The 21,407-nt window shown below is 30.3% G+C and overlaps 2 protein-coding genes across 7 annotated transcripts; one reads left to right on the top strand and one right to left on the bottom strand.

Moving 5' to 3' along the window:
- Positions 1-5,342: 5,342 nt before the first annotated feature.
- LOC108489767 (serine/threonine-protein kinase RUNKEL-like) lies at positions 5,343-11,950 on the top strand. The gene is made up of 11 exons (XM_017794512.2): positions 5,343-5,561; positions 5,656-5,745; positions 6,240-6,292; positions 6,379-6,454; positions 6,625-6,686; positions 6,988-7,066; positions 7,168-7,227; positions 7,374-9,029; positions 9,224-10,093; positions 10,295-11,419; positions 11,728-11,950. Exons 1-10 carry the CDS (start codon positions 5,514-5,516, stop codon positions 11,405-11,407), a joined length of 4,107 nt encoding a protein of 1,368 aa, XP_017650001.1. The 5' UTR covers positions 5,343-5,513; the 3' UTR covers positions 11,408-11,419; positions 11,728-11,950.
- Positions 11,951-13,977: 2,027 nt separating this feature from the next.
- LOC108489488 (sodium/hydrogen exchanger 1-like) lies at positions 13,978-20,059 on the bottom strand. Of its 6 annotated transcripts, none has more exons than XM_053025941.1 (17): positions 19,716-20,059; positions 19,450-19,518; positions 19,224-19,334; positions 18,712-19,048; positions 18,521-18,639; positions 18,060-18,157; positions 17,486-17,545; positions 17,347-17,393; positions 17,066-17,260; positions 16,929-16,975; positions 16,525-16,591; positions 16,337-16,437; positions 16,139-16,240; positions 15,908-16,046; positions 15,758-15,820; positions 15,373-15,456; positions 13,978-14,675 (listed from the first exon to the last, which is right to left on the bottom strand). In XM_053025941.1, the coding sequence occupies exons 4-17, from the start codon at positions 18,865-18,867 to the stop codon at positions 14,346-14,348; spliced, it is 1,608 nt and encodes a 535-aa protein (XP_052881901.1). In that variant the 5' UTR covers positions 18,868-19,048; positions 19,224-19,334; positions 19,450-19,518; positions 19,716-20,059; the 3' UTR covers positions 13,978-14,345. The 6 variants fall into 6 exon arrangements, with proteins under 6 accessions (XP_052881901.1, XP_052881900.1, XP_017649559.1 ...); XM_053025940.1 differs by having other exon boundaries at positions 19,726-20,059; XM_017794070.2 differs by having other exon boundaries at positions 19,854-20,059.
- Between the last annotated feature and the right edge of the window lie 1,348 nt (positions 20,060-21,407).

Below are 21,407 nucleotides of genomic sequence, written 5' to 3'. Positions count from 1 at the left end.
AAAGTCGAAAATCTAAACTTAAGAAAACTTAAACTTGAGATTAATCTATGTCGAAATCCAATTTTAGTAATTAAAAATAATCCAACTAAGATTAAATATTTTTATAAAAAATTAATTATTAATTTTATTCAAATATTTTTCTTGAAAATGAGATTACACACATCACACAAACAAAAAAGTTTGTGATATTAGTACTTGATTTTCAAGTTGTTTTCTTTAATTATTTGTTATTGCATTTGGCTTAATATAAATTTATACTGGATTATTTATTCTCTAATTTTGATGTTTTAGATTTCATAAATATTTATATATTATCAAGTAAAATATTAAAAAATTATACTTAAATAAATTTAAATCTAAAAAATTTAAACTCGAAATAACTGATCTAAAACTGTTCAATCACCACCTCTAAATAAGAGGAAAGTATCTGGTTGAACTTAGAAATGCAATTCATTTACCACTATATCAATAATTAGTTGACAATATAACTAGAATTTGGTTTAGGTTTTGATTAAAATTTTACTATTAAGAATAAAAATAATATATATTAGAGGTACATTAAGTCGATAGGTTCAACAATGAAAATTTGTAATCAATAATCGACATGTGTAGTCTATTTCAATCACTTGTCAAAATTAAATTAATCGTCATAATCGACATGTAAAGTCTATTCCAATTCTAATTGATTTTAAAACTTGTAAAAGACATTGCTATGATTATTTTTTATAATTTTCATTGAATAAAAATATTTTTATTGTTAAATATTAATTATGACAGACTCAATGAAATTTGTAAAACTTGATAAGTATTGACAAAATCAATATTATTGTTAAAAAATATTAATTACATATAAAACAATCAAATTTAAATAAGTTTTTTGGTAGAAAATTCAAATAAAATTTATGATAATATATAAAATAATCAAAATTAAAGTTTGTAAGCCTCAGTTATAGAGATATTTTAATATTAATATAGTGGAATCTAGTTCCAAGGCAAATCAAATTTCTCGAATCAAATAATATATTATTATTTATTATTATTATTGTTGTTATTATTACAAGAGTTCATCTCATTTCAAACTTGTAATATACCTTCTCCACACCTTTATAAATTGGTATAAGAAAATATTATTAAATTTGATTTTCAGACAAAAGTTAGATTGATTTTCTTCTAATTGTTATTTGTAATATATTTAAAGCAGGTACATATATCAATTATCGGATATTTATTATTTTAATTCATTTTACTGTTGCGGACAGTGAATACGAATTTAGATATTATCCAAATTTGTTTTATTTTTATGGATAACAAATTTGAATATCAAAATCTATTTAGTTTACTTTTAAAAAAATATTTCAAAAATGTTTACTTTTATTTTTATGTGGATATGTATTAAATAAGTATCGGATTAATAATAAATTAAAAATATACAAATAAAAAATAATGCCTCCGATACGGTCGGGTCTTAACTTAAAAATAGACAAATAATTTGTCGTGGACAGTCCAAACTAGTGATTATTTATTTGTTTGTTTTTGGGTTTTTTTTTTCTGAAGGTCTTTGTTTTAATTTCTAAATTCATCATAATTTGAAGAAATTCAAATTGTATTTCTGTCACATCTTATACGTATCTTAAAATTTATATGTGAAAGGAGTAATTTAGAAAATAAGAGCAAACGAAGGGGTAATTTAGAATATAAAAGCAGGGGAAATAATTGAGGGTAATTTGGTAAAGACCTAATTAATTGAGGGCAATTGTGACAAAAGATAATCAATTGGGGGGTAAGTGGAGTAATTGTGACAATAGCAACCAAATTAAGGACAATTGTGGAAAAAGGAAAAGAAATATTGTGCTTATATATACATATATATTTTTCAGGTGGTGGTGTTGGTTTTATGATTTGAGTCTAGTTTTATTAGGGTCGGAATGATATTTAAGTAAAGTTCTGTCAACAATAATAATTTCATGATTTAAATCTCATCCAAATGCTTGGGGGAGGACGTCCAATTTTACCTCTTCCAACTACTTGTTGGTAAGTTTTTCAAAATCAAACCAATTATTGAACTGTTCAAGCTATCGATTTAGCGGTCCAACTAACTTGTCCAGTTCGGTAGTTCATTCGATTTGGTTAAATAAATTATTAAAATATTTTAAAAAATAGATTTAACCAATTAAATGCTCGATTCAATGTTCGATTCATCTAATATTGGTGTCGATTTTTAAGTTAACCAATCTAATTCTTTTCTCTAAACTAAATTTTAGTCCAGTCAAGATAGTTCAATTCAGACAATAATACTTTCGGTTGATGGCTTGAGGTGTTTATATATATTATTGTAAAGTGATTACTTGTGTTTGAGATTATAAGTGATATTTGATATTTAAAATAAAGAAAAGCTTTGTTTGATTTGTAAAAATAAAATAAAATATTAGCATGAAATTTGAAATATTTTGTTAATAATTTCATATTTTACAAAATATAAAACGATCCACATTTCATGTATTTTTGTCCTCTCTTTTTTCACTTGTTATTCGTTGTGGATATCTATATTTATTTATAATTTTTATTAAATTAGTTAGTTAATCAGACGTAAATTCACTTAAAAACTAAGCAAAATTTATTTTTAGAAAATAATAAAGATACTTTAGGTGTTTTTCTAATATAAAATTGTTAAGAGCAACCTAAAATAAATCTAGAAAATTGCATATTGAGACTTCAATTGACAAAATGTGACATCAATAAAATTGACAAAAAATATAATAATGTCAACAAATGGATTTGATTTTCAAATATGAAAAATAGAGGACTAAATTATTGAAATAAAAGTACAGAATTTTGAAGAATACATAGATTTATGACATATTTTAACATTTATACTACAAAATATTTATTATTAATATATTTATTATTAAAATATTAATATTGAATAATTTCAATAATATGTGATGAAAATTTTAAAATTATTATTTTTAAATTTTACTATTAAAACAAAAATTAAAATATTAAATATTTTATTAAATTAATAAATTTTATTAATAATTTTATTACATGACTAAATATAAATAATTAAATATGTATCTTTAATAATATTGAAATATATTATATTATATTTTAATATTTTTAAAAATAAAATAAAATTTATTATCAATATAATAATATTAAACTTAATTTAAGTTAATTTTGATATAAAACAAATCTAATTATAGATGAGCTCTTTTTGAAAAATGACTTACACTTTTAAAAAGAGTAAACTAATTTATAAGAAAAATACTTATTTTACGTTGAACTGTAAGTCATTTTTCGTTGACAAAGTTGCTTTTTGTGAAACAAATATAAAAAAATAAAAAATATTTTCTGTAAAACTTTTTATATGCAAACAAAATGACCCATACTTTTAGTTCTTATTACATCAATAATATCTTTTCTACTTTTGACTAATAGCATAGATTTGATATTTTATACAATACATTTCCTAAGTAATAATCATTATTAAAAATTAAAATTGAATATTTAAGGTAATTTTAGTTTTTATTGCGCCAATAATGTATTGTATCTATTGAAGCGAGTCTAGTAACTAATCGTTCGTATTATATAGACCTATTAAGGAGTAGATATTGGTCACGAGTTTTAAAACTACTCCATACTTAAAATAATGATCGAACCCTCGACTACTGATTAAAATAAGAGAAATAATATGTTTTTTATTAGTATAAATACGTGAAGTTTCTAGTTATTCATTTGAGTTTGAAGTGTCTTAATTTTATGGTGCCAAATGACAAATATATAATAATGCCAATAAATACAATTTGCCAATTTTATGTCTTTATATTACTTTAGTATATATGTATATATATTAGATATATTCGTAAAACTCTAACTAAAACCAATTCAAACTTAAACTATAATAAATAATATTTCAACTTAAAATATTACGCGTGTGAATCCACACATATTATTTATGCATGATAATACTTGAACCTAAATGTTTAATATATCCTCAACCATTGTAAATACTACCGACATTGCATTAACAACTTTTTATTAATTTTACTTTATCATAAATTATTTTTTTTCTTACGCCTGTTTCAATTTCTAGCCGTTGTTTTATTTTTGTTTTAGGTTAATGCCATATGTATTTATAATTTTCTAAATTTAAAATTTATATTAAACTAATATTAATATTCTTAAAATTATTTTATTAAATTTAAATTTATTATAATATTATTTCTAGTTACATTATTTTTAAGTGAATATTTTTCATTCAATAAAAACTTAATAATGTTAATAATTAGAATTGATTTTAAAATATAAAAAGTATAGGAATTAAATTATTGAAATAAAAATATAAAAATTAAATTTCATAAGTAAATAGTACATAAACTTATGGTATATTTTACCTTTATTTTGTAATCACTTGATACACTTACTTTTTAAGCTAAAAAATTAAATATATTTTTTAAAATTTAATAACTATTGATAAAGTAATTTGATAAATTAAAATTTTAAAACTCTGTGCACCAAGTTTAAATCTTTAGGGAGTTTTTTAATTTATTATTGAAATTAATTAAATTACCTACTTCACTCTTTTAATTAAGTTTTGTTATTTAGTAGTTTTCAACTTGAAAATAAAATTTTGTTAATAATATACACTCTAATATGTATCATCAATATGATTAAGTTTCTTGTCACAAATTTCACAAGAGTCTAATTGTTTGAAGAACCTTATGTTCAGTGCAGAATTTAATTCAAACGGATTATATTAATTCTATGAAGAGTTAATGTGTTGTCTTAATATAATCATTTAAAGGTGATTTATTCTACTAAAAAATTAAAAATATAAAAAAATTCATCCATATATTAATTTAAAGAAACTTTAAGTTGAACTTAAACGTTTGAGCTTAAATATTATGGTTTAAAGATTAAAATTTAGGATAAGACAACATTTAAAATTTAAATTTAATAAGTTTTTAATTTGGTCTTTAAATTTTTAATTCACATTAATTATTGAATTTGATAAAATTTTTCTATTTTAGTCTTATGTAACATGACATAATATCGAATGCTACATCATCACGTTGAATCAAAATGGGAAAAAATTGTAAAAAATTATAAAGTTCCAAAACTAATGTCAACAAAAAAAATCAAAAACTAAATTAAAAAATTGCAAGGTTTAGGGTAAATGTTGCTTTTATCCCTGAATTTAGTTTAAGACATTCTTAGCACAACGCTTGTCACGTTTAAATCACGTGATTTCGATTTGATCCGCCACGTAAGCCCGACATTTATATAACTTTTTTTCGTTCTTTTGATTTTCAATTTAAATTAATTTCCCGCTCATTTCCACAGTTCCTTTTTTTTTTCTCTCTCTTCATCTGACAAGTCGCTAAAGCCAAAAATTGGGTTTCGCAAGAGTCTCGCTATCTTCTTTCTTTCAGAAAGCTCCCAACAAAATATTTTTCCCAAAACACCCTCCTCAGCTCTTTCAATTTTCGAATCAGAACCCTAACATCTTCACCATGAACCATTATCACATCTACGAAGCCATCGGTCGTGGAAAATATTCGGTAATATCTCCTTATTTCTCTCAGATTTCGTCAAAAAATTTTCATCGCTTATTTTACTTCATTTTCTTTTTCTTAATCTCAATGTTTTTGTTAGAGTGTGTATAAAGGACGGAAGAAGAAGACGATTGAGTATTTTGCAATCAAAAGTGTCGAGAAATCGCAGCGGAGCAAAGTTCTTCAAGAAGTAACATCGACTTCTTCTTTTTTTCGAATTTTTTGATATGATTGGAATGATCAATTACTAATATTGAAAATTTAGATGCTATTGATTTGATTTTAGCTTGTACTTATACTAGGTATGATCTTTCTGGATGTTAGAGCTGTTTTTTTTTTTCTTTTGAATATTTGAGATAATTTGGTAACCTCGATATTTATGCTTAATTCACAGCGGAGCAAAGTTCAGCAAGAATAACATCGAGTTTTTATTTTTATTTTTTATTTTTTTTTTAAATTGAGCTGATTTGAATGATTTATTACTAAGATTGAAAATTAAGATGCCATTTATGTAATTTTAGCCTGAAATTTTATTATTTATGATCTTTATAGAAGCGAGAGCTGGTTTCTTTGTGTGTGTGTGTGTAATAGTTTAACCACAATAAAATGTTTAATTACTAATGTTAATACAATATTAGCTTATATTTTACTGTTTTTACACGATCTTTTTCCATATATTTTCAGGTTAGGATACTTCACTCTTTAAATGATCCAAATATACTGAAGTTTCACTCATGGTATGTTTATTTTCTAATTTAGATCTTTACTTCTAAATTTTTGGCATATTTTCAAAATTTCTCAATTTCGTTACTTGTGTGTCAAGGTACGAAACTTCTGCACACTTGTGGTTGGTTTTGGAATTCTGTACCGGTGGAGATCTGATGACCTTGTTACGGCAGGTACTTACAGGTTACCTCCTGTTTTTCATTTCTTTGAAAGCATGAAAGCAACTGTGAAATTTTATTGGTCTGATTAACTGAGACAGATTCAAGGATCTCGAATGTGGGTATGTTTGTTTAGAAATATACGTTTGGGTTACATTTTCAATCTCTTTAATGATGAATTTCAGGATGGTAAGCTGCCAGAAGATTCAATTCATTTTTTGGCCTACGATCTTGTCAAAGCTTTGCAGTAAGAATATATGTTCTATTTCCTATTCAATTTGCAGTTAGTGTCTCGTATGTCTTTTACATTTTTTAGCTCTCTATGTTGCTCAAAGTCAAATGTGGGTGTTGGATATGTATGAGTCCAAAAGGGCTACTTTCAATTTCTTTCAAGATATTTTATGTATCAGGAGTGTCCTTGGAATGCCATATCTCTATATACATGTTTGTAAATGTGTCGAATATAGATATTTCAAAAAAAAAAAAAAAAAGTTGGAGTAATATAGCTTTTGTGAGTTACTAATGGAAATGCTGGTGGTTGTTATTAGATATTTACATTCAAAAGGAATCATTTACTGTGATTTAAAACCATCAAACATCCTTCTGGACGAGAATGGGCATACAAAGGTACCTATTCAGCATAAAATAACTTTTTCATAAGATCGAGTTGGTATCATCCTACTTCCTACGCAATTCAGCTTTCACATTTGTGTATTAATTTGATGCAGCTATGTGACTTTGCACTTGCAAGAAAGTTGAGTGATATATCTAAAACGCCTTCTTCCATGGTAGGTTCATGTAACCATTGTAACATTCTGTGCACCCAGGACAGAATTAAATTGCCAATTTAATCAAGTTCTTTAAGTAATCCTTTTACCTTTTTTTTTTTTTTCTTGTTTCTAACTTGTTTATTGTTCTGCTTTCTACTGCTTAGCTACCACAAGCAAAACGCGGAACTCCCTGTTATATGGCTCCTGAATTGTTTGAGGATGGAGGTGTCCATTCTTATGCATCTGATTTTTGGGCACTAGGTTGTGTGCTATACGAGTGTTATGCAGGAAAGCCTCCTTTTGTTGGCAGGGAGTTCACTCAACTTGTAAAATCCATCCTCTCAGATCCGCCTCCTCCACTTGAAGGAAGTCCAAGCCCTTCTTTTGTCAATATTGTTAATTCTCTTCTGATTAAAGATCCAGCTGAGAGAATAAAGTGGCCTGAGCTTTGTGTGCATGCCTTTTGGAGGAATAAATTTTCTCAAGTATCTTTACCACCTCAGCCTGCTTTTGAAAACATGATTGAGTTATATGCTAAACCATGTCTCTCAGTGCGTAATGGTGACAGATCTTCTCAAAGCAAGACCCCTCCTAAATATAGGGAAAAAGATCCAAAGGGGGCTTCAAGGAAAGATGAGAATTCTCTGGCGGGTTCAAAAGGTCATGAGACACCAGTTAAGGGTACACCAGTTGGCCGTAAAACTCAACCAAAGGCTTCTGGCAGAGGAGCGGAGGAGAAGCATAAAGATCATTCTAGAGCTATTAAGCGTGTGAATCTCTTGAGATTATCTAGAATAGCCAAAACAAACTTACAGAAGGAGAATGAGAAGGAAAATTACCGGAGGCCTGTCCCTAATAGCTCTGAGAATGAATCTGAAATTAAAATTGAGAACACCGATATGGAACTTGATTTTGATGAGAACAATGAAGAGGAAGTGCATGATGAATCAGATGGGTCAGATGTCCCCACTTGTACGAGTGAAGAGAAGGTTTCAAGTCAGAATCAAGAACAATTCAAAGTGGAAGAGGGGGATAATAACGTTGACAGAGCAGACAGCCAAGCTGGGAGTAATTTGCCTGCCTCTGATGAATCAAAAACATGTGATCAGGAATCATCTTCAGATCATGTTGAAGTGGCTGCAACCCCACCTAGTGTCAGTTCTCAACACAGAAACCAGAGAATTAAGGAAAGTCCAGGGGCTGCCCTTGATTCTGAATGGTCAAAAACATCCAATAGTATCTCGAAAGTTCTCTGGCATACTTCTGATCTTTCTGTAAGACCTGTAATGCCAAGCAGAAAAGCTGATAAAATGTCAGAGGCGCTTCCTTCACTACCATTTGAGGCATTGCATCCGTCTGATTTTGTAAGAATGTCAAAGGAGAAATTGGATGCACTCAACAATAGAATCATATCAATATTTGGAAGTGCTGGCACCAGTGAGAAGCAAAATGTGATTAGATACCTTGAGATGCTTAGTAATAACACAGAAGCAGCCAATATCTTGACTAATGGTCCGATAATGCTCATGCTTGTCAAAATGCTCAGGCTGTCCAAGACTTCTGCTTTCCGCGTGCAACTTGCTTCACTGATCGGCTTGCTGATCCGACATTCTACTTTTATCGAAGATGACTTGTCAAATTCAGGAATTTTAATTGCACTTAGTGATGGTCTTAGAGACTACCAGGAAAAAGTTAGAAGATTTTCTATGGCTGCTTTAGGTGAATTACTGTTCTATATTTCCACTCAAAATGAGCAAGCAAAAGATAACAACCCACTTGAATCTCCATCAAAAAACAACAAGCCTGTATCTGGCTGGCAGGTCTGTCTCATATGCCATTGCTCTAACATTTTAGATGGTAAACCTGATAAGTGGAATCTTGATTTTTAATGATGTTGCTTTCAAGGTTTCATGTTTTAAACAAGTCAGAAACTGCCAGTATTGATGTAATGCCTATTTGTTTCGTTCCCTGCTGATTTTCATATATGTTCCATTATTCTCCTCTTTATTGGCAGGTCCCAAATTCATTGGTTTCATTCGTGTCATCAGTTTTACGTAAAGGAGAGGATGATATGACTCAGCTTTATGCACTCAGGACAATTGAAAACATTTGCAGCCAAGGAGGATATTGGGCATCTCGTTTCACCAGCCAGGACGTGATTAGTAACCTGTGCTACATTTACAGGGCTGTGGGGAAGCAAGAGAGCATGAGGCTAACTGCAGGGTCTTGTTTGGTCCGCCTTGTTCGTTTCAATCCCCATATCACTCAATCAGTTATAGATAAACTTTCACTCAAGGATATTGCATCTGCTCTTAACAAGGGCAGTCCGCGTGAGCAGCAAATCTGCTTAAATCTTCTAAATATGGTACTGCTTGGGAGCCATTATTTCTCCAATATAGGAAGGTACCTTCAACCGTTGGTAGAGGACAAGAGTCTGGTGCCTAGCCTAGTGTCTCTCATTGAACAAGGAACTGAAACCCTACGGGGCAAAGCACTTCTTTCAGTGGCTCTTCTTTGTAAGAATGGTAAGAGATGGTTACTGCAATTCTTTTGCAATGCAAGGTTACTCCACACAGTGGACAGATTGTCAAAAGAGAAGGATAACTATCTACAGCAATGTCTAGATTCATTTCTTCGTGAAGTGGCATCTACAGTTCCCGGCTTACTGGATAGTATAACCGGAGATATCCAGCAAATGATGGGAGGACGACGACATGGGCAGAACTCTGCCCTTACCAGTCGTGCTGCTGCAAAGAATAATGTTAATTTGTTCCCTGTAGTTCTTCATCTTCTTGAGAGTTCATCATTTAAAAGCAGATTGGTGACTCATCAGATCTTGCGGCAGTTGGCAAATCTTATCCAAGTTGTTGAGACACCATTTCAAGTAAGTAGTTTTATCTGAGCCATCCTTTGATCTCATCACTGATTATAAATTTTTCAAAGCATTTTCTTTATTTTAGTGCACATAATATAATTATTTGGACTTGGTGTGAATGTTGGATAGTTATGTCGAAAATAAAGAAAATATTAGTAAGACAAATATTCCTTACAAATACTAATACAGGTCATCTTTTTCATTGACCAGGGACGGGATGATTTCCAAATAACATTGTTACGAGTTCTGGAATCCATACTTGAGGAATCTCCTGTAATTCTTGAAAGCCCTAATATTTTTACACAAGGAATTCTTCCTAGTCTTGCTGTTCTTTACAAGGGCAACAAAGATGGTAATGCCAGATTTTTGTGCCTGAAAATCATGTTCGATGTGATGGTCATCTTCTTGAATGAACCTTCATTAAAAGATCAAAGTTCAGAGGATCTAAGATTGATATCTAGTTCTCATTTTCTTCCACTCTATCCCACCTTGATTGAAGATGAGGATCCCATTCCCATGTATGCACAGAAGCTTCTAGTGATGCTAATTGAGTTCGATTATATCAAAATCCCTGACATTTTAGATCCGAAAATGGTCTCAAAATGTTTTGGATTTTTGCTTGGCGATCTAATAAATGCAAATGTAAACAATGTCAAACTGTGTTTAGCTCTGGCTTCTGCTCCTGAGATGGATTCCAAGTTACTTTCGCAGCTAAAAGTGGTTCGAAAAATTGGTAATCTTTTGGAGCTTGTATATGCAAAGGATATGGAAGACTTTCTTGAGCCAACTCTTGGCTTGTTTAAGGCTTTTCTTCTCCGCTCTAGTGGAAATGGTTTCGTTTACACAAAAGAACCCACACTGTTACTTGATGGTTCATTCGAGTCAAGTGGCTCAGTCAACCAGCAGCAATGCATTAGAGATATAATGGACTTTGGCAGCAATGTTGGAGTGCTATTGGAGTTTAGTGCATCTCATGAACCGAACATTGCTGATTTAGCCTCTGAATGTGTTGTCTTATTGCTCAAGGCAGCTCCAAGGGAAGCCACAACTGGGTTCCTAACTAATCTCTCAAAGGCTGGTTCAATACTCGAGTCCTGGCGCAGCAAGGGTGTCTCTCACTTGCTCTTGAACCGGTTACTGCAGGCTGTCGGTTATTCTTGTAGGCAATACTTATCACATGCTATGATACTATCAATATCTGCAGCTGAAATTACACGGATTCAAGGCATCGTTTCTGAGTTGAAAAGCTCCAGTATACCTGGATTGGCTAATGTTGCTTCCGTTGTTTTCTCGGAGTTGCAGCGGCTGCCTCGTCGCATTTGAACTTCATTTCAGGTATATCACTTCTATAAATAGCTAGTCATGCTGAATTTCTTTCGCAAGGATAAATGGTACCGAACTGGTTGAAAGGGAACCAATGTTATGTTTAGTCCAACAATTATATGATAGTTATTTTACATTAAGTTCATGTTTAAACATTAAAAAACAATTTTGGTTGAACTGATTAAAATGAAAACCGAAAAGTTGATCGGTTCACTTTTCAATTTCATTCATGCAATATTGCTCTTTCTCTTTATCTGCTCTTTTTTGGACTGTTATCCTTTATAGATTAATACATTCTGAGATTTACTTGCACGTTACAGGCATTGATGAAACGACATGGAACATATTTATGGAGTTCTGGAGGGTCAAAATAATCCATGTTAGAGAGGTGAGTTATATTTTGTTAAGTACTGCTCTTGGCCTGTAAATGTATAAGCCATGCATGCTTCGTTTCGTACCATCATTGATATAATATCTTTTTCTTTTTGTTGGATAATTGATATAATATCATATATTCAATTTAAGTTCTTTTCGTTCCTTCAATGCTTTATTCGAAAAAGAAACCGTCGAGCCTTTATTTTTTTGCATTTCTTTTGTCAAATCTTATTTATTAGTCAACTGTATACGAATATATTAAGTTGGGTTCTGTAAATTGTTTCTTTATGAAATAATTTTATGGTAGTTGTGTATGTGTTGTCTAAACAACGAATTTTTGCTTTAAATTTTTATAGTTCAATGCAACATTTATTTAAAAAAAAAATACAATTTTCGTTGTGATAAAATTTATGCAATAGTTTCGTGATTATGGTGTCAGTGTCACTGTTGCTTAAACTCAAAAACAATGGTTTATTTTAATGTTGCAATTGATGTTTTAAGTAATAATTTTTATCTAGTTAAATGCAAGATAATGCTTTTCATAGTTATTGTAACGTTTTTCTAAAAATATCTTTCAACATTACTTTAAAACTATAAAAACGTTTTTTCAATAGTTGCAATGTTATTTTTTTATTAGAAAAGAATAATTAATAATTGCAAAACGACTACTTATTTATATAATACTATTATAAGATGAGTACTATGATTTCGTTTTTGTTTTCTGAAGTTGAGGAGAAACTGTTGTATAGTGTGTGAACTTGGAGTTACCATTGGAAACAACTCCTTTGCTACTATATTAATGAGTTAGTTAATAAATTAACACATATTCTTATTTATTTATCTTTATATACTTAGTGGTCTAGTTACATTTTAAAACTTATGTAAAATTGTATGCAACTCATTTCATGAATTAATACTAGTAAGAGCTTTATATTCATTTATGTATATATAAAATAAATTCTAGTTAGATGATCTTTATTGAAAATTAGAGAATGAAATTTGAAAAACATAGTTAATATTATTTTGCATTAATAATTAATTAATATATGTTTGTACAGCTATATATGTGTGTCTTAATTAATAGTTGTTTTAGATGCTTAATTATTATCTATGTATTAATGTGTAATTGGATGTATTATATATTAATAGTTAGGTGCATTAGAGATAACAAAAGAGTAGGGTTCATTAATTCTTATATAAAAATATTTATATGACGAAATTATATATATTATTAAGGCAACGGTTACGTAACACAAAAAGTTAAGTTGCTTAAATATTTTTTTAAAATTTTCAAATTATGCAACCATTTTATTTATGTTAGTTACTAATAAAATTTTAAGCAACTATGCAACAATATTTCTAGCATGTTGCTTATTACATTAAAATGCAACAATTTTTATATCTATTTTTGTTGTTGTGAATTTCATTTTGGTTTTATTTTGAGATATTATTTTATTAGTAAGAGCTATTTTTAGTATAATGTTTGAAAATATAAATTTGAAAATTTCAGCTTGAATTTCATTTAAGTTAAAATATCTTTTGAGTTTTTGAACTTTTTATACCTTTGGAATTTAATTTCTTTTCTATTATTTAATACAATTTAATCTTATTTTTTATTTAAAATAAAAGTCTAATTATTAACATTATTACAATTTTTATATTAAATTCAGTCATTCTAATGTCGTTTTCTTGTTATATGATTATTAAAGGATTATTTTTTATTTCAAAATGTCAAATTAGTGAATTTAACAAAAGAATTTTAGCGGTGTTAACAATTAAATCTAAAATTTAAAAATTTAAAAAGTAATAAAATTAAATTCTTGAAAATAAAAATAGAACGATTAAATTTTAAATGTACAAAAATATACAAAATTGGAGCAGGTTTTAACCATTCATTTATTATATATATAACACTTGATTTGAATTTTATCCTTACCCTTATAATTTATAATATATTTATAAATTTATAAAAGAATTATCATTATTACACTTACATGTATTTTTATTATGTAATTGATAATTTTTTTTTGGAATTCAATTCAGTTTTTCATGTTAGTATTTTTAATATCATTGAGTGAAGCGAGTCAGTCCACATGAGAACATTTTTGTCTTACTAAAATTAACGGTTTCTTAGTCGGTCCAAAAGCCCAAAACATTATTCAAAATAATATTAAAATATAAAATATCATTACGAATTTATGTCCAAGGATTGGTATAATCCAATTTCTGAACTTCTCTGAGTTCTTAATTCTCATAAGATTTTAGGTTCACAAAGTAACAGAGTACTGTTATACATAATAAATAGAATTCTAAAAGCAAACAAACATGACATCAAGAACATACTCTCACTATTGAGACAACAATAAATATACAATCAAAATTAATAATCAGCTAATGCTGGACAAAATTGCTGTTCTTGTCAACCTGCAAAACTCTCATTAATATTAACACAAAACTTCACACTGAAATATCCAGCTGTTGAGCCGGGTTTGCAACGATTTTAGGAAATCGGTATAGCATTCTAGACTTCCTGTACCTGCTATATCAGCTTCGAGTTCCTTTTTCATTGCCACTGAGGACCGTTTCGTTCAGTGGGTGATCCGGGAACAAATGGTACGAAACCCCTTCCACCGAATACAGGTCGCATAAAGGCATCATCGAATTTTCTCCAATAATAGTGCACGGTGTGGGAAGGAGTGGTCAAGAGCATTCTTAAGCTGGATGGCCGGACCACGCTTCGGTTGCCTTGCTCAGCCTCAGATCCTTGCCCATTGTCGAGAAGTGGTAGGAAGAATGATTTAGGAGTAGTTGGCTCGGACGAAAGCATTCTCGAGAGATGTTTTGGAGAAGGAAGCAAGATCCTAACTAATGGTTTAGTCATTAATCCGAAAACCTGCATAGTTTCAACAAACATAAACTTAATTGAGCTCCAAATTTCTACTATATTTATTTTACCTCGTCGAGTAAAAGGAAACATAAAAGAGATGTGGAATGAAGTGCAACAGTTAAAAGCACATTACGACTACCATGCTACAATTAGAGCTATGATCGAGCTGAGCAGAATTCAACTCCAAATTTAGAGCCCAAAACATGGCTCAACCTTCATTGAGTTTCACTTTTAAAATTCAAGCAAAATTCAAGCTAAGACTCAAACAACCAAGTTGGCTTGATTAGACAATCTACCTTGTTCACCAAGTTAAAAACAAGCTCAATTCCTATCCTCAACGTAAAAACACAATTTATTTATGCTCAAGCTTAAGTTTGAATTAAGAATTATCTAACTAAAAAGAATGTTCGATTAAGCTTGTGAGCCACTCAAGTAAAGCATTAAGATACTCAGTTTGGCTTGCTCGACAGCTTGTGCGTGACTCAACGAAGTTCAAACTAAACTAGAATATGTTTCTAGTTCAAACTAAACTAGAATATGTTTCTAGCCAACCCAAGTAACTTACAAACATAAATGTCTCATTACAACCTTCCTTGCAATTTGTAAACTGTGGTGTTTGGTAAAAGATTGGAGGTATGAGAACAAAGGTAAGAGGTCATAATCAAGCTCTATCGAAGAATTAAAGGGATGACTTATGTCTTACCACTGTGCTGAAAAGAACAACCGTGATTGTGCTGGTTATCATCATCGCATTCCCTCGCACTTGAGTATGACCTAAACTAGTAAACTGCAAAAGATCGAATATTAAACTCATCATTACACATTTTTTTCTTTATTAGTCCTGCAAATTCATGAAGAAAACAAAAAACTTGCAATTATACACAAGTTTTCTGTCAGAACCCTTAGATTATCGATTGAATATTTTATATAGAATTTAACTGTATATAAATTTAAATAAGTTAAAATCTATTATTTTGCCCTGAAAGATTGTATATAAGACTTGGGAGCACTTCTGTGCATTGAAAGATCCTACCAATGATATATAATGTTGGATTACATGAAAGAAGAAACAAGTTGAATCATTATACCTGATTATAAGCAAGTGCCATTGAGACAGCACCGCGCATAAGACCGGCCCACCAAATGGTAACCTGCAAAATATAAGTCCACAGAGAGGTAAAAATTTATTGATCCTGAGCCTACTAAAGATACGTGTTAGAATGGTTCGAAACACATACTTGCTGTTTGAATTCAATTTTCTCATGAGGAGCTTTCTTTGTCAAGTTGGATATGAACGACAAGGGGAAAACGAAGGCTGCTCTTCCAACAAGAATCAAGCCCAGTAGAATCGAACTCACCCCAACTGATTTTCCGGGGCTGAGAAAAAAAAAGTTATGTTAATTCATAATAGAAAAATATGAATTTTGAGTTAATAGTAAGATATAAAAACAGTGTATTATTGGCCTCACCTATCACTGATAACTCTCCACTTCTCGATGTCCAAAGCATCCATACCAACATAGAGGAAGATAAAGATCTCAGCAACAAATGATAGAGTAGCAAAAGCATGCCTGCAATAATATTCGGAAGTGATGAGATACGAAAGGTTGGCGGGTGGAAAACTGATTTAACAGTTCAAACTAACAGATTTTGGAGATTGAACATACTTCGTTGTCACTCTTGAACTTTCTGTAACATTATGCCATGTATAGTGAGACATAACAATCCCACAAAAGAATACTGTAAGAATTCCGCTTAAATAGAAAAGCTGCAAGACAAACGTTCCAATATTGTCATTAATAGAAAAGAAAAACAGTCACTGACAAGGAGGCCTGCAAGTTCTAAGAAACCTTACTTCAGCGAGCATGTATGAGAGGTAAGCCATGAGGATCATAAGAGCAACCTCGCGATCAGTTGAATGCCTGTTTTTGCAAGAAGAAAAATGATATGAAGACCGTATACTAAACAAACCAGAACTCCTTGCCTTCATTGTTATGAAAATTAACACCACTACTGAAAGTGACCACCCATGTCCCATATATCTAGACATGAAAATATGGCCTTCCAAAAATCCTATTAATATATAGAAAAACTTAGAAAAAAGTTCAATATCCCCATGCTGTACACATGTCCATATCTGACACTCACACTCGAGTTCGAGAAACATAGATTATGGTTGAGAAAGTTAAAGTGCACAGTGCTTTTATCCTCAGCTAGTTAAATGAGGCAAACATATGAAAACTGGACTTAAATACGAACCTTCCGAAATACAGCTTTTTAATAATGAAAGCACTGAGCAGTCCAGTCTGTAGAAGATAAACAAAAATGATCACTGGGAATAATATCAAACCACAATCAAGGGTATTTTGAAACTGAGAATAGAAGGAAAGCCTCACCACAACTCCTAGCAAAGTACTTGAGATGAACAAATAAAAAAAATTTCCGACAAATTTCAAGGCAATGGTAGAGTTGATGTGAGTAAGGTCAAAGCTCTGGATTGCATTGAAAAGAACCACTGATGTGGCATCATTCACAACTCCCTCCCCAAAAACTAGACTGTACAACAAAGGTGTCTCGTCCTGATTAAGAACCTGAGACAAACAAGCAGAGGATAAATTGATTGGCGCAGTTACTGTTTTAAAATTTTAATGGGAACCTAGATCTCGAACATACATACTTGCAAAGTGCAAACAGAATCTGTTGCAGAAAATATTGCCCCAATTGCTGCAGTTCAGAGTAGTGAGGAGAATTAGCAAAAGACAAACATAAAATTCAACAATATATAGGAAAAAGAGTTAGTGAGGCATGAATGTTACCAAGATAGTCCCCTATCTGCAGATCACCAATATGCAATTCCTTGAAAAACTGTATGGCACCTAGTTCCCAGTAAATAAGAAAAGAAATAGTAGATATTAGGGAAAAAATTAGCAATTAGTAATTTTTTTTTAACCAGAGAAATAAAACCTTACTCTAAGAGATAAGGCCAATCAGTTAGTAATTCAGTATGTGTGCTTGTCACTAAATGTGCATGTTTGTGCAGCCAACAATGACTATAATCACAAGCTACGTTACTTAGATTCAGGAGTGAATGTTAGACACGTGTATATGTTTGAAATGGATTTGGTCAATACTTTTTAAGTTTTTCTGGATGGTTATATCCCTATACTCATGTTGATATATGTCGAACACAGGTGTCAAACAAGGGTAACTTCAAGAAAAATGAAGTGTCGGAGCAACATACATTGCACTTCTACAGAACTTATAAAATCAGAGCACCTTTCCCAAATTTTTACCAATAATTTGAAAACAATGTATTTCATAAACCATCCACCTTGAACTAACCCAATAATGAGTTGAAACATACAAAAGTTATCAAAACATTAAACATACCTGCAGATATGATGCCAAATGATATTAAAGTACCAACTGCACCAAACAGCATGATAGTAATAAAGTTGCGGAAAAATTGCTTCTTCTTCACTTGGAATCTGGTAAAAAGAAGAAAAAAAAAATCAATCATTGTTGTTTTAAGTAGGACCGGGTTACTCAAAGCGTATAGGTACAGTTGATGATTCCTTAATTGCTATTTTAGGAACTCTTTTTGCATTTAATGCATCATTTTTATTAAATTCAAGATAAAAATGTATTAATTGTATTTTTTTTCATCAAGTACGAATAATCAGGCAAAGATTAACATTTTCCTTTGAAGTATTATCTCCGTAAACAAAATTGAAACTAAAACCCACGAAAAAAAATGTTAATGCACTTTAACTAAGGGCAACCAAAATGTCCTCATAAGTAAATGGAAAACAAATATAAATAGAGATTAACTGCAAACATCAATAACTTACCCCGCATTAAAAATAATAGGAGGAAGCAAATAAATGAAGAACAAGTCTTCACTGAAAACTAACAGGTGAGAGCTTTTTCCTCCTGTTGTAAGCAAAATTACAACTCCAGTGCACACCCCCTGCCATCAAAGAAAACCAAAATTATGAAAATTATGAAAACTCATATCAAAATATGCAAAAGTACAACTTACAATGACAAGAGCAGTAATGGACTCGTTCATCCATCGGCTTTCCTCTAGTAAATGACCAATCACAATACAACCGCAAAGAAGCGCCACGAATAAGTTCATTGAAACTATGGAGCTATGATCGGAGGCTAAAAGAGAGCTTAAGATCCCGATCGCCATGGTATACCACTAATAATCACGAATCTATTATTTTGAAGTGCGAGCTAGAGTTTAACTATATAATAACTTAGAGCTTGATTTTATTATTGCTATTATTCAATTTCCCTTGAGTATTTGATTTTGGATCCGAAAACTCTCATTCCAGGGACTTCCAGTTTCAGCTGCAAACCTCACTGAAAATCTGTTCAAAATAAAAAAATATATATATAGTTGAAGCTTTGGACCAGTTAATTAACGATAGCTCATTCTCTTAAGTTTCTAGTTTGGTTGCTGAGAAACAGGGATTGAGATTCAAAAACCGTAAGTTTCAGGAAAAGAAAGCAAAAAAAAAAAAAAAAAGAATAATTCAAACTTACAGAAATAAACCACAAAGTCAAAGAAGCAAAAACATAGATAATTTTCCTTCTCTTTTTCCTCCTCTTTTTCTTGCCAGCCAAAAGAGTTAACTCGACAGCTCAAGTTGAAAGCTTAAAAAAATATAGAAACAGAGTCAGAATCCAACTCACCTCCACTCGAGTTCTGAATCTCAAAACTGTAAACTAAGAATAAGACGGATATGGATCATAAAACTTCAACCGGAACCTGACACGGGAGAAAGTAAGCAAAGAAATGCTGAATTTTCTAGTTCCAGATGCTAACCTCACCGAAAATCTGTAGAAAATTCAAAAAATAAAAAATGGAGTTGAAGCTTGGAACAGTCAATTAACGATAGTTTATATTTTCAAAGTTTCGAGTTTGGCTGCTGAGAAATAGGAAATGAAAGTGAGGAATTGAGATTCAAAATCCGTAAGTTCCAGCGTTAAACAAAAGGGAAAGAAAGCAAATTAATAATAATAATTCAAACCTACAGAAATAAACCTCAAAGAAACGAAAACGCATCTCATTTTCCTTTTCCTCCAGTTTTTCTTGCCAGCCAAACAGAGTTAATTCGACGGCTTAAGTTGAAGCTTAAAATATTACAGAAACCGAGTCGGAATCCAACTCACCTCAACTCGAGTTCCGAATCTCAAAACTGTGAACTGAGAATATAAAGCATCTCCAACCGGAACCTGATTCGGAAGAACTTAAGCAAAGAAATGCTGAATAATTTTTTTAAAATTGAAATATTTTATTTCCTTAAAGGAAAAATAAATGAGTGAATCACAGAGAAAAATACAGAGTATTACAGTTCAGACAGTGAAAGGAAAGCGAAGAGATGGGAAAAGACAGAATTGTACAATAGACCTTTTGAAAAGACAGTTTAAAGTCCTAAAACAATTTTAACCGTTGATGATAATTTGATTGAGAAAGTATTGTATGTCAATGGTGAGGATTGTTTTGTTGTTGTGGTATTGGGTTCACATGATAATTCCTGTTGAATCTTCATTGATTGGGTAGAGAATAGCGGAGAGGGACGTGAAAGGAAAGGAGCAAAAATGAAGGTACGCATGTTATGATTTTGTCGACTAAACGTGTCAATGGAAGATATTTTTCAATATTTTTTTATAATATTCTACTAAAAATCAATTGAAACTTTAGCTAAAATAAATCTAAATATCTTTTTCTCCAAGTTTGGATAAAATATTAAGTTGAGGAAAACAAGTCTGAAAAAATAATCCATATAAAATAAAAGTCATGCTCGGACGACATTTAAAATTATCATTATAATTATTGAAAAATTCAACTCCACGAATGATGAATCCTTCCCCACATTTATTCATGATTTATTTTAATTATTTAATAGTATTTTAATAATATTTATACTATTAGTATATAATTTTAGTATTTTTTACTCTAAATCTAAAATTTTGAATTTAAATTCTAAATCTATACCTTAAATCTTAAATTTCAAACACTAAAACTTAGAACTTAAATTTTAAACTCGAATTTAAATTTGAGATTTAAGGTTTGATGTTTGAGGTTTATGTTTGTAGTTTAAGTTTGAGTTTTGATTTAAAGTTTAGGGTTCAAGTTTGAGTTTCTGGTTTAGGATTCAAGATTCTTGATTTGAGATTCAGAGTAAAAAAAAAACCAAAATTATGTATCTACAACATAAAAAAATTCCTAAAATTTCATTAAATAATTAAAATAGACTATAAATGATGTGGTGGAAATGATACATATAATAATTTCTCCCAAATAACATTTGTTGCTTGCATTTTATAATTTTGATTCTTAATTTTTATTAACATTAAATTTAAAACTTGAAAAAAATTCAATTTGATTTCGAATTTGAATTCAATTAAAGTGTGATTATGTGAATCTTTAAATTTGTGTTATGTCATCACTTTATTATTTAAAATTGTGTATAAAATCTAAAAATATGAAGGCTATAAAGAAATATAATTTCACAAAAATTAGATGATGGCATCCTCATATTTTAATAGAATCCAAGTTAAAGGATCAAATTAAGAAAAGATATCAAATTTCAAAACTAATATAGACAAAGAAAAAAAACTCTGAAACCAAAATGAAAACCTTTCTAAATCTAAAAACTAAATATTGTTTTATCCCTAACTAAAAAAATTGGTAAAATTCCAATATTAGTCCCTGTACTATGC

Source organism: Gossypium arboreum, chromosome 3, assembly GCF_025698485.1.
Source record: "Gossypium arboreum isolate Shixiya-1 chromosome 3, ASM2569848v2, whole genome shotgun sequence".
In the NCBI taxonomy this organism is placed as follows: domain Eukaryota; kingdom Viridiplantae; phylum Streptophyta; class Magnoliopsida; order Malvales; family Malvaceae; genus Gossypium; species Gossypium arboreum.
This window is presented reverse-complemented; position numbering and strand designations above follow the sequence as displayed.

What these genes read in the sequence shown, in the direction of transcription:
- LOC108489767 (XM_017794512.2), top strand. Translation starts at nt 5,514, where the DNA reads ATGAACCATTATCACATCTACGAAGCCATCGGTCGTGGAAAATATTCG. An exon ending in ATACTGAAGTTTCACTCATG is followed by an intron (nt 6,293 to 6,378) that starts GTATGTTTATTT and finishes TTGTGTGTCAAG; the next exon opens with GTACGAAACTTCTGCACACT. An exon ending in AGCCTGTATCTGGCTGGCAG is followed by an intron (nt 9,030 to 9,223) that starts GTCTGTCTCATA and finishes CTTTATTGGCAG; the next exon opens with GTCCCAAATTCATTGGTTTC.
- LOC108489488 (XM_053025939.1), bottom strand. Translation starts at nt 18,867, where the DNA reads ATGGCGATCGGGATCTTAAGCTCTCTTTTAGCCTCCGATCATAGCTCC. An exon ending in ATTCTGTTTGCACTTTGCAA is followed by an intron (nt 17,261 to 17,346) that starts GTATGTATGTTC and finishes TGTTTGTCTCAG; the next exon opens with GTTCTTAATCAGGACGAGAC. An exon ending in AGTTCAAGAGTGACAACGAA is followed by an intron (nt 16,241 to 16,336) that starts GTATGTTCAATC and finishes ATATTATTGCAG; the next exon opens with GCATGCTTTTGCTACTCTAT.